We start from the raw sequence: 13,151 nt of genomic DNA on the forward strand, positions 1-13,151 counted from the left end.
TTCTATTATTTCATAACATATCAACAAAGAGATTGATGGCTAGTTACAATGCGAAAAATTTGCAACCTGTCGAATTGCCACCAAAAACTATTCCTAACTTCTTCATCTTATTTTTACTCGTTATCCGTTGAAAGCTATCACACATAAAGCCAATTTTTAAACTAGAAGGGAACAAAACTAAGCATTGAGCATTGTAAATCTATAATACTCATCTCAAAGAAGGACACAATTTCACGCCCACTGTTTCTCAAAATGATTCGAAAATTCAGTTTTCTGAACTCTGCAATCCTATATTTGAAATTTTCGTCATTAAATCAGTTTTCTTTCCGTCTAATTCGCTCAACTCATGTAGTTTTTCTCAACTTTTCTCTTTCTATTAATCTCTTAAGATCCATTTCAAGCACTTTGCTGGATTAACCGCATTTTTCAGGTCGTTTGAGCTCGTTCCTGTCATAATACAAATATTCGAAAATTGGTCTCACATTTTTCATGTTATGAAAAATTCACATTTTTTGTGGTTATGTAATGAACGCATGAAATGATAGAAAATTATGCAAGGAATGCACTAATTAGGCGCACGTTAAAGCTCAAGTTGTGAAGTAATTTAATTGCTTTTCATAACATTTTCACAATTCCTTTTTGCTCTAAATTTTTAGTCAACTTCATTGTACTTAGGAAGCCTCCAACGAATACTAGAAAAACTCTTTTAAATTGCCGCCCTTCCGCTGAGTTCACAATTTTTTTCTGCTCAACCACCTGATTCTTTTTATTACAACTTAAAAAATAAGGACTATTCATTATTCGGCTCAATTTGTCTTTTCATTATTTCGCTACAAAATACCTAAGAACATGTACAAAACTGAACTTTCCTGATTTTTGATTTGAAACTCAAATCTATAATGCATCACTCTACTATGCTTAGGTCTATATGTAGGGTTAGCAGGGCACCCACTCGATAATCTAATTGGATGTATGCAAATTTCCGGTTCCATATTTTTGAGACTTGAAAATTACATCTCAACAAAATAAAAAATCATGCATCTTGAAGTCTAAATCGTTGGTGCACCGCCCAGATGAGTGAAGACAAAAAGTATCGCTGGCAAGAAAATAAAGACAGCAGTTGTTCTGATACATTATATCCATAACAAAAACTTATGATACCAGTAAGATATGAATCTCGTTAGTTTGATTGAATTGGTAATCAGAAGCTAACGACATGTTATTCACTTAGCACAAACACATCACTCAGTTCCAAAAGGTCATCAATAGACTTCAAAGAAGCCTATTCTAGTCATGCTTTGAAGCAGTTTAAAGGTACTTGGCCAAAAAACCTTCTTCAAAATAATCAAAATTCCAACATTGGAATAAACGGATTCAAAAACCAATAAAGATCAGAAAAATTTTGAAAGTAGTTCAGCATTGCCTTGAATGTAACCTTGGACAAACAGAGATAAAATTTTCCAGTTTGCATTGCTTTGTGCTGGTACTAGAGCATGATGTTGAGTAATTTCCATACCCTTACGACAAACAATTTAGCACTACAGCCTGTTGCGTTATTAGATGGTTTGATGGATCTACGTCTAGTTCTCGATTTCGAGACCTTCAAGTTCAACAAAAAGTATTATTGATTTAATTTCCTGCAATGGGCTCTCATTCCGCAAAAAAATTAATAAGTTAAAAATTTCTTTCAAATTCAGTTCCCTTACAGATAAAATCTGATTGCGTTCTCTCACAGCACAAATTGAATTGTTTTTTCTCAAACCGCATATATGCATATATTTCTGAATCACTGACTCTGTTCAGATTTCATGGGCTCTAGCGCTCTTTTGTGCACTGTTCCATACAACAGCACAGCACATTGAGCAATCGGTTGTACAAAGACCTCATTGTACAAAAATCATTGCGGGGAAACTCAGCAATTTTGTCAAGCGAAGCGATAAAAAGAACTCGTTAATTTAATCAACATGTCAGCTAAGTATTCAATATGCTCAGTAAAATACAAAAGGCTATCACCAACAACTCCAAGAAACTTTACATTAGCTTTTCGTTCACAGTTTCCTCATTTATTTTGTTAGGCTGAACAGTAGCTTCATTACCACTGTTACCTCTACTAAAAAAAATTACACACTTTTTTACACTTTTTGTCAGGGTTTTTTTGAACCAACCGACAACGTCGTTTACGCGTTACTGATAATGTATACTTTTGTTCATTTCGTACTGCAGAACTGTGTCTTCGGCAAATAGTATAATTGTTCACTGTATCAAAAGCTGATCGTAAATCCAAAAAAGCTGCTCTTTGCAGGATTCTTCATGTCCCATGACTTTTTATTTCAAGCGTTAGCTTGACTAGATTTTTAATAGTAGAAAATTTTCTTCTGAAGCCGTACTGTTTTTGAAAAGGAGCATTATTTTTATCAAGAAAACTGCTTACTTGATCGAACAAGTAAGCAGAAATATTTTTTGAAATATTTTGTTGATTGTAGGTAGGATAGAAAAAGGCCTCAAATTGATTGGATCAACAAAACGTCCCGATTTATGGAGAGGAATAACTATGGCCTTTTTCCAAAATTCTGGGAACACGCGCTTTCTGATGCGGTCATCAAATAGTACCGAGTACAGGAACTCGCAAAATTCTATTTTTTTAGAACAAAATTATTAAAACAGTAATGATCTTGTCAAAGTTGTTCGGCAATTTCGGAATCATTTTTGACAAAAGTTCTTTGTTTACAAGCTTAATACCATTGAGTTTTTGCTCTATTTGATCTCACTATTTAGTTTTGACTTGTGGAAGTAGGTGTCATTTTAAATCCAACTGCAGAAAAAATTATTAAACAATTCGATAGAGCTCATGTCGACGCCTAAGGATTTTGAGTTTCCCTCAACTTCTTACACTGCCTTAAAGAAGCTTTTTTGCGTTGGAATTAAATTCTCTTTGACAAAAATTGCGTTTTTGTTTTTTTCAACTAGTTTCCGCAACAAGTTTCTTATCCGTTTGTACCTTAATTCACTTGATTCATACTTGTCACGTAAGAAAGTTTGATTGAGGTTATTTTTCAATGAAGATAAAAATGATTGATAATTTCAACCAATAATACTATAATTTTACTGAGTGAGCCGATATTTCTTAACACAGGTTCTGCCTTAAGACATTAAAATATTTTAATCGCGCATTTGATTTCAGTTGATCACAGTGTCTACTTCATTCATTCATTGCAAGCTTGCCGTCTCCGCTTTCGACGCTCAGCCTTGAACTCTTCATACATCCACGGCGATGTTTGACATTCCTGATCATTTGAATTTGCAATCTCAGCAACTGTCGGGTTCCTCAAAGGTAGCTTTTTCAGCTGACTTTTCGCAGCTTCACTTCTTTCTGCATAAACGTCTTGATTGGATGATGTTGCTGCTGAAGTTGTTACCGAATCTGCAGCATCGTTGTCACCTGATGAATTCAATCTGGCCCTGCGTTTTGGTTTGGCAACCAGGGGAGAATTGTTCAGTTCAAGTTCGGTTTCCGATTCGTCTGAATTTGAAATCAGTCGTGATTTTATTATCTTTGGTTTTCCTCGATTTCTGTTAGAGGCAGGCTGGCTTGCAGTTGATTGTTTTCCGTGCACTATTGGTGACGGGAATGCCTGAGTTGCGTTGTTGATGTTACCGAAAACAAACAATTGTAAATTATTACGAAAGGAAAGAAGAAAGCCGAACATTGTCAACAGATAATGAAGACTTAATGTTGCATGTCTAAAATTTCAAGATAACAATCATTTGTTGCAACAAAAATTTATTTTGTTCACAAGTGACAAAGAAAACAAAATTTTTGGTCATGGGGGCAGTTCCTACAGTAATTACAATCACTGGTACTTAAAAAGTAGTGAAAACAATATATATGAGCACCACTTACCACTGTCAAAAATTAATTTTCCTGAGGTCGGAGCTTTCAGTCTTTTGAGACCATCGGCAAAGATAGCTTTGATCTTTTTATAATCGGGTGTCTGTTCATAATCTAAAGATTTCACAACCATCCAATACTTCTCCAAACTAATATCTACTGGCACTGGGTATGACGCTAGAGATTTGGGAAGAGCAGATCGGAATTTAATTTTCTCAGTCGCGACTGTGTTTGGATTTGACAGATGGTTTATCCATGGAAGTGTCCCTGTCATCCAGTGTAGCAACACATAGCCCAGAATCTCCAAATCTGCTCTTCGCGATGTCTTCACACCTGTACCATATTTGATTCAAACCACCATATCTGATTAGTCTTTTCAGAAAAATTGTTATCTATGAGCTAAATGAAGGGCATTTGACATTATCAGCAATCTGGTCGGTAACAGCAACTTTTTGCGAAACCTCACGCCAAGGGGGTCCTATTTTGAAGCACCATGTTTGTACCAATTTCAAACCTGTACCTGGCATATGAATGCCATATTTATGCAATGTCATTTCATAATAGGGATAATCTTTTTATCTGTTCAGTATTGCAGTCTATTTCAATTTTAAAAAAAGCAAATTCGGTTGAAAATAAAATACGAAGGCAAAAAAGCATAATTCTTCACAGCAAAACCTCCTTTTCTTCGTAATTATTTAAACACCTGAAAGGCAATTTTAATGGGCAATCGGTATCAATTCTGACTCCCGTCGACCATAGCCATGATTTTGCGCTGTAATGCAGTTTTTTTGAAATTGTTATTAATTTTTAAGTCTTTGTCGATTACATTTTGAAAATCTGTTTGTATCTAAGTCACTACTGATTTAAGAAGTACCTTTCTGTTTAATCTACTTCCCGGAAAGTTATTTCGGTGAAGCTACCGAGGAAGCAGAACTTCATTGTGTGAAAAACACTTTTGAATTCTTGTAGATTTGAAAACAAGAAAGTTAGATTTGAAGATGCTTCAAATCTACAAGAAATCAAAAGTGTTTTTCACACAATGAAGTTCTGCTTCCTCGGTAGCTTCACCAAAACAACTTTCCGGGAAGTAGATTAAACAGAAAGGTACTTCTTAAATCAGTAGTGACCTAGATACAAACAGATTTTCAAAATTTAATCGACAAAGACTTAAAAATTAAAAACAATTTCAAAAAACTGCATTAAAGCGCAAAATCATGGCTATGGTTGACCGGAGTCAAAATTGATACCGATGCCTGCGGATACTTTTTTCAATGTTTAGGCATGTAAAGAAGCTGATTTTGAGCATGTCATACAAAAGCTAACTCAAAGGCAAATTTGAGCAAATTCTAAAGTGCGACAAGACACTTGATGGATAGCTCAAAGCATCCCAATTAAGACTTATCTCAGGTCTTAATTTCACTTCAAAAGCTGGATTAGTGACAAGAACATTACGTCAATATAAGATCGGAATTGGTTGAGATCAAATTTAATTATACACAGTATACCCAGGCAAACAAAGCAGTTTAATCAAAGTTGAAAGCCGAAAAAAAACTTATCGGTGAGAAAGAGCTGTTGCGTACTTAATAAGACTGTAAACAGGCCAGATACTATATATTCACTCAAAAGTAGTTGGCACTAGATCACTTTTCAGAAAAACAATTGAAATCATTTACTTTTTAGAAGTAACATTTTGGAAGTAAGTCGCTGAGTTGATGAAAGCTAAACTCGAAATTGAATTCGTTTAAAATGGGAACAACCTTATTGAATTAAATTACCTCAAGAGTTCAAGACCTAGCATCAAAACCCGGTGAGATTGTTCTTGATCAACCCCCCCCCCAACGTCGTTCCTCCGGTTGCGCCTACAGATAGATGCTATTAGGCGCCAGCGGATTCAGTGACATTTCAAAAACAAGCAGTAGAGTACTGCAACAGAAACTGCCACAACGGGGAGGACACTTCAGAGAAATACTAGACAACACATCAAAAAAAGTAGTGATCGACAAAAACAAGATCAAAAGTCTAGCTATCGAAAAAGAACCTTCAGTTCGGGAAAAAGTTCGTTTTTACGATTTGCAATCCCCCGGATGATATAAATACAGTTTCGAACATGGGAAAAATGAATCACCATTTGAGAAAAACTGTTGTGAACGATAGTGTTCGTCTGCATCTCCAGTCTCAAGATAATGCAAGCTCACGAGACATCATTAATGACTCTGACCCTAACAGTGATGCACCTACTGGTTTGATGAAAAACTTTCAAGACATGAGTGTAAAAAGAACAATTCCACACAACACCAGGAAAAAAACTTTTCATCGCCGACACTGTCAATAAAGTCTATAGATGCAAGTGTTAGAAACTCGGGGCATGAAACCAAAATTAGACATAATGGTTGGGGCTCAGAGCACGACTCGTGGTTCAATGGGAAATCAATTTGGGCCTATTCGAAGCACAAATATAATTTGAACAATCGCGAAAAAAACATTAAAGAAGAAATTTTGGATGAAAATGACCTACTCCTCGCGTCCTGTGAGCAAAACCAGCTTGATGATAATTTCTTTGAAAATGTTCACCAAACCATACAGAGAGAAGAAAAAACTGCCCTGATTACAGACACTAGTAAGTTCACATGTTCTAACATGTCGTTTCGTTCCGGTCAAATTTAGAGCTAAGTGGTCACAACTGCTGACCAGCAACCTGGATGATTGCGCCAAAATACCAGATGAACTGAATTGGCAGAAATAGTTTTCAGTTTCGAAGCGCATCCTGCGTGCGAGCAAACGAAAAGGTAAGAAGCGTAAACCAAAACAGGATCAGCGGCTATCCGATCGCATCGATCGATGGAATGCGGGTGAATATGCAATCCTTTGGACAGAAGCTTTGCCAATGAAACAAGCGAAGAAAAATTCCACAAATGGAATAGAAAAATAGGCCAGCAGAGCTAAGTGTCTACGTTTGCAAGGTCATTTGGCAGCACCGCAAAAATCCTGTCATCTGATGGACTTGCGCCTAATAGGAGAGCTACTCTGAAAGCACTAGAAGAGCTACATCCCAAAGAAGCGCCTCCAACCCTGCTCGAACCTGATAATGTTGCATCAAGTGCGTATCAATTTAGCGATAACATAGTTTTTGAACAATTGAAAACTTTCAGCAAGTACACTGCAGTTGGTCCTTCCAAGATGTATTCCGAACACCTATTGCACGCAGTAAAATGTACTGCTCCCGACCACACTGGATCCGCCCTTAAAGCATTAGCAAGTTTTGTAAATATTAGAAGCAGGGGTTAAAGTCCCTTCATTTGTTTCAAAGCCCTGTGCAGCGCATCGCTCACCGTTTTATCCAAAAAGAAAGAAGGAGTACGCCCAATAGCTGTCAGTGAAATCCTGGAGGCGCCTAATTGCTAAATGTTTACTGGAAGAAGCAAAATCAGACGCAATTGAGTTGTTCGATTACCTTCAGCTAGGGGTTAGAGTCAGCGGAGGTGCGGAATCAATTATCCACTATGCGAAAATCACTTACGAAAAAATCATCAACGTTGACTCTAAGGTTGGAGTGCTTCAGATTGATTTCGGAAATGCCTTTAATTCGGTTGAGCCTTCACACTGCAAGCAGCATGAAATTTCCTACCATGTATTGCAGCCATCACAAATTTTTGCTACTCTCAGCATGTTCCACTACTGTATAATAACGCCAGTCTTCAAAGTGAATCGGGTGTTCAACAAGGAGATTCGCTGGGTCAACTTCTCTTTTCGTTGACGTTATGGCCTGTTATAGAAAAATTAAGAGACGCGGTTCAAAATCTTACCCAGCACACTTGGAATTTGGACGATTGTTTCGTTGCCGACTCCGAAGATCAAATCCCAACAACGCTCGATATCTTAGCAAATGAAGGTCCAAAAAGGCGTCTATATTTGAAAAGACAAGTGCGAACTCTGGTCAATCGTAGATCTACCCTCAGTTGATGGAGAAGCTACAAGAAAAACGAGCAATGGTTTTGAACTACTGGGTGCCAATGTCGGATCACCAGAATTTGTTTCTTCTTACTTGCAGAAACGTGTTCAAAAGGTTGTGTTGCTCTTGGAGAGTTAGAGTTATCTGGATGACTTCGTTATTGCTTAGGGACACCAAAGTTAGTCTACTCTCTACGCAGTAACACGCCGACAAGAGATCTGATCGATGTTTTAAATGTCTTCGATTCCAGCCAACGGGATGCGTTAGATCATATAATAGGTACTGTCAACTCTGACAATGCCTGGAAGCAGTCAGCCTTGCCGATGAACATTTCTGGCCTCGGAGTGCGACAATCGCAACAGCAATACAGGGCCGCATATGTGGGCTCAGTGTTAGCTTCTGATGAATTGGTACAGAAAAATACAAACCAGCGCGCTTCAGATAGCGGAGTTTTTGAAGAACTTTGTACAAGCCTTGAACCTTTCAACTTGACTTCCTTAACAAAGAAAATTCAAGAAGCTGTAGATACTGAACAGTTTTCTGAGCTGCTAAGAATTCAGTCGCCAAAGAAGGAGAAAGCAAGACTGCAACCACTCTGTTTGCCTCAATCTGGCGCATGACTTGCGTCACCTCCAGTTCCTGCCTTAGGTCTCCATCTCAGTCCCAGTGAATTTCAAATTAGTGTCAAGTACAGACTACGGATTGCATTTCATGAAGATGAAAGAAAATGCCCTTACTGCAGGTCTGGGACAATGACATTTTCGGTGACCACGCCGTCATCTGTCACGGAAGAGTTGATGCAATTTCACGGCACGACAGGATTCGTGACCGTATTGCATCAGCTTGCTCAGCAGCTAACTTGTCTCAAGTCATCGAAAAACAGAACCTTATTGCTGGAAACAGTTCTCGCCCTGGCGACATATTTCTGCATTCATGGAAATCAGGTCGTCCAGCTGCTCTAGACGTCATCGTATCTTCCCGACTGCAACGAAACGTTATAAATCATGCGGCAGAGAAGTCCGGTTACGCAATTGAAGCAGCCGAAGAGCGAAAGTATGCACAAAACGAAAACGGTTGCTCTGAGCAAGGAATTTTGTTGGTTCTTCTTGCTGTTGAGTCAATGGGCGGTCTGTCAGTTACTCTCAAGAAAACGTTAAAGCGCATAGCTCTGTTAGCTGACAGCAGGAATTATCAGTCGCAAGGACATGCTTTCGCTTTTGATAGATTGGCTCAGTCGGTTTCCGTTGTGATTGTGTGTTATTTGCACGAGTCCGGTATTCCCCACTTTTGCAACGTTTTTGGGCAAACTCTGTTTTGAGCAATCATTGTGAACTACAAAAAGAGTGCAGTCATCTTAGAGGTGTCACCCAATGAGAGGGGACCTTCTTTTTTGTAAAAAATTGTCTCACCCAACTAGCGGGGAGAACGTAAAAAAATTGCAATAGTTCAATGAAGATTGAAAAGAGAAGAATTCTGAAATTTAAGGAGAACAAGACTGATGTTATAGAGAGCGATTCAGAAGAATGACGAATTCTTCAACAAAACAAAAACTTATTTGAACTTTTAATGATCAGAAACTTTTGATTCCGAATCAAAACTTGATAAAGATTTGTATTAAAAAGAAATAAAATTCGTTTTTACACACAAAAAAATAAACTTTATGAGCAAATCGTATCCTCACCAGAGGACCTTTAATCAGTTTCCAAAGTTAGTTGAAAGACGTCGTTTTTTAGAAAAGTATTAGAAATAATCTAATATTCAGAAAATTAAAAATCATATACAGAAACTGGACTTTAAACAGTAACAATTGTAATTATGTGTCAAGCGTGGACCAAACAACGAAATCCGGATGCGGTCGTCCTAAGACAATGACATTGACAAATTTTACTATGTCAGATGACCTCACAGAAAATTCAAAGTTGTTTCGATTGATTTCAACTTCAATCATCTCAGAACAAGAGTAGAACAAAAGTTGGTCAACAAATTAAAAAGTTAGTCAGCATCAATTGCACAAATGAAAGTGTAATTGAGAGCAACCAATTAAGTTTTACTTCTGCGATTTTAAAAAGTCTTGTTTTAAAACCAAAAGAAACCCTGATTAAATACAGTAATGAGGGCAAAAAACTGTAAGCTTCAAAACACTGTAGGTTCCAAAATTGATTCTAGAGAATTAGCTTATGTCAATAAAAACGGAAAATAAATCTATTCAACGTAATTTGGAAACTAAATTTGTCAACACTTACATCTAAAACTCTGTCTTTCGCTATGTCGTGCCAGCAATATATATATATATATCATTATCTTAAAAATAGAGAATTAAAAGAAAATATAATATATACTGACTAAGTTCGATGAACTGCCCTCGAACGACAAGCGGGAGATTTAATTTAGGGGTGTAGCCTAGAAAAAAATTTTTGGTGCAAAAACTCCGGCTTCATAGAATTTCGAAACCGCCACCGTCAGGATGAGAGTCTGATTTCTTTACCACTAAGTTACAACGGATTTGATCCTAAACCACTCATATTCGCCATTATGCCAGCAACCAACAATGAAAGCAATTCAGATCACTCAAAAATAAAGAAATGAACTGTGAAAAGGTCACTCAAGAGGAAGTTCTAGAACAAAAGCGCACAAAAGTTTTGCACACCAAAAGACCAACACGTTTATAATATTCGCTTCAAACTTCGTCCGAGAACAATTAAAAGTTAATAGAAAATTAACTTCAAAAGTTCTTCGATTGTTTCAAAAAATTGACCAATTATACTAAAATAAACAGTTTACAATTAAGTCTATTTATCGGTAGTTAAACGGAAAAAAATGAATCGGGTTTCGAAATTTGGTTTGATATTTAGAAAACAAAAATAGTTAATTTGCTCCAAAAAGCGACGACTTCGATTTTAAAAATGAAATGAGCGTTTTCTTTAAATATGCCTCAGATTTATATGCCTCGTACATTTCGTACAGTTATACACAAAATAAACATTAATTAATAGGCGAACATAGTTACAGTAAGATAAATTGATTGTTTCGGTTGCTGATACCCGAAATTCAGTTTTCTAAGAGCTGAGTCATTTTCTTATCCTTTTACTTTCTCAAACTTTCCTCACTTGAGAATGCTTTTGGCATTCATTTTCTCGGGTATTCTTTTTGGAACCGAGAGCGATTTCTCAAATAACTCGCTTCGCGAAGCAGTTGTTTTTTCTATTTGAACTAAAAATTCGGGAGGTTGTTAGTTGCCTCAGTTCAGCCAATATTTTAGATGGATGGAATGTTTATTCGCAGCATAAAACGCAGCATTTTGTCGACCACAGAGAGCTATTTGAGCGTCCAGTTATGAATTAATCTGTTCTGATTATATTCATGAACCAACCAAAAACTTAACTAGACACTAACCCTTATGCGCATCAATGCTTGTGTACTCAATAGTCCCGTCATGCGCCTTCTTAGGGTCTTCCTTATAAGGCATATGAGCACCGTTTGGCGCAAATCTCGAGGCCAGTCCGTAATCCAGCAGATACACTTTATCCCCTTTCTGGGAATCCAACAGAATATTAGCTCCTTTAATATCCGCGTGCGCAAATTCATGGGTGTGCAAATATTCGAGAGCATCAATAAGCATAATTGCAATTCTGTAACAAGTTGCCACAGGAAACGTTTTGCTCTTTTCCAAAAATTTCTGCAAGTCGGTTCCAAATTTTTCCAACACCAGAAACCGCAGAGACTTGTTTCCCATTTCGTGAGACCCCAGAGCGTACAATTTTGGAACGGCAAGATATGTTAAACGTTTGCTTTTTACCCATTCGTCAACCATGTCTATTTTGGCGGCTCTTTGGTAAAAATTAATCTCGACGAATAGAGGTCCATTATCTTTAGGTTCAACTTTCAAAGCAAACTGTTGGGCGCCGTATTTCCCATCTTCGCAAGAGCATGAATAGATAGCCCCGAAGCCTCCCTGGCCAATTGGGGCGATGACCTTCCAGCGTTTTTTGAACACATCGGTAAGAATGGTTTTGGAGGGTATTGGTGGGGCGAGAATGTGCGTGGTTTTCTGCTTTTTAGGTGGCATCTTTACATCAATTGGTGGAACATTGTTTACAAATCTATCTGAAAAATATTAACATTGAGGATGAACTTATGTGGGCATGGAACCTTTTGATGTCTTAAGAATTAGCAATATAATGCTACTTAATACTGCACGAGGAGGTTCGCTCAGTTCTACATGCTTTACAATAACGACTCTACACTCTCCCCTCAACGAGACGCGATTGATATCTTACACAATATTAATAAATTCTTGCAAAAAATGATTAACTTGTAGGAACTTTACAATTTTTTTGAATTGTTTGTGGCCTTAAACAACGAGTTAGTATTTTATAAGACTGACAGAAAATTTTTAAGATGATGCATCCCCTTGTGTGATTCCATAAAATCTTTTAAGATCCTACAAGATAGCAATTCGGAATTTTTCCCAGTGGCAAATAGGCAGAGTAGAAGTTGTTCAATTATAATAACGGGAGTACTATAACGCCAGAGTAAGGGTAGTATACATGTATATATGGTAGGTTTAACTGAGGTAGCCTGGAGACTCCTATTGGAGCACCAGTTATTTCATACAAAATAGGGAATTATTTGTCTCCAATTGGCCAGTCTCGTTTGAAATAATTCACAGAATAGATCTCTGTCTCCTACAATGCATTTCATCAACCAAGCTGACAAATATTGATTGTTTTTTCTCTTATTGTGCTTATATTTATTAAAGCTCCAAAACCATTGATTTCGTATTCATAATTGATTGCGACCACTGTTTTCGCCTACACCAAGCAAAATTATAAAATTGCGTCAAGGAAGCTAAAAAATTTAAGCCCACTTATGTATTGCCCCCCCAGGGACAGGTGGGCGTGTTTCACCACTAAAACTGGCCAAAATTCTCAAGGGTTTTGTGCCACAGCAGGGCATAACGATTTGAGATTCGCGCATGCAAATTGAGGCGTACACTTAGTGGATGTCAACAGATATGACCCATGTTTTTTGTTTCGAAGTGATGAAACAGTATAAATAGCTATTGTAATTTCTGTCGTCTTGCTAACGGTTATTAATATATTATCCTTTACGTACAACGTAATTGTTACATACCTTTAATTTTGTTTTATTTTGATGTCTATTTGCTTTTGATTCAGCTTTACCCTTAATTCGTAATTACGTACATGTATGTAATCCTATATTGTTTTAAACGAGATCATCTCAACACGTGCTTTTCTTCTTATAATCAAAAAGAAGTTATTCACCAGTTGTTAGTTATGAGTAGTGACAAAA

The 13,151-nt window shown here is 37.2% G+C and overlaps 1 protein-coding gene across 1 annotated transcript; it reads right to left on the reverse strand.

Annotated features, from left to right (window-relative positions):
- Window positions 1-3,072: 3,072 nt before the first annotated feature.
- LOC142346255 (serine/threonine-protein kinase VRK1-like) lies at window positions 3,073-11,974 on the reverse strand. Its single transcript, XM_075398771.1, has 3 exons — window positions 11,232-11,974; window positions 3,895-4,222; window positions 3,073-3,726 (listed from the first exon to the last, which is right to left on the reverse strand). The coding sequence occupies exons 1-3, from the start codon at window positions 11,902-11,904 to the stop codon at window positions 3,204-3,206; spliced, it is 1,524 nt and encodes a 507-aa protein (XP_075254886.1). The 5' UTR covers window positions 11,905-11,974; the 3' UTR covers window positions 3,073-3,203.
- Window positions 11,975-13,151: the final 1,177 nt, after the last annotated feature.

This window comes from Convolutriloba macropyga, chromosome 9 (assembly GCF_964194025.1).
Source record: "Convolutriloba macropyga chromosome 9, txConMacr16.3, whole genome shotgun sequence".
Taxonomy (NCBI): Eukaryota; Metazoa; Xenacoelomorpha; order Acoela; family Convolutidae; genus Convolutriloba; species Convolutriloba macropyga.

Bases quoted from the DNA above. Each gene is read 5' to 3' on its own strand.
- LOC142346255 (XM_075398771.1), bottom strand. From the start codon at position 11,904: ATGCCACCTAAAAAGCAGAAAACCACGCACATTCTCGCCCCACCAATA. The intron at 4,223-11,231 runs GTTAGTGTCTAG...AATATGGTACAG, and splicing joins AAGCATTGATGCGCATAAGG to GTGTGAAGACATCGCGAAGA. The intron at 3,727-3,894 runs GTGCTCATATAT...TGCAACATTAAG, and splicing joins ATTTTTGACAGTGGTAAGTG to TCTTCATTATCTGTTGACAA.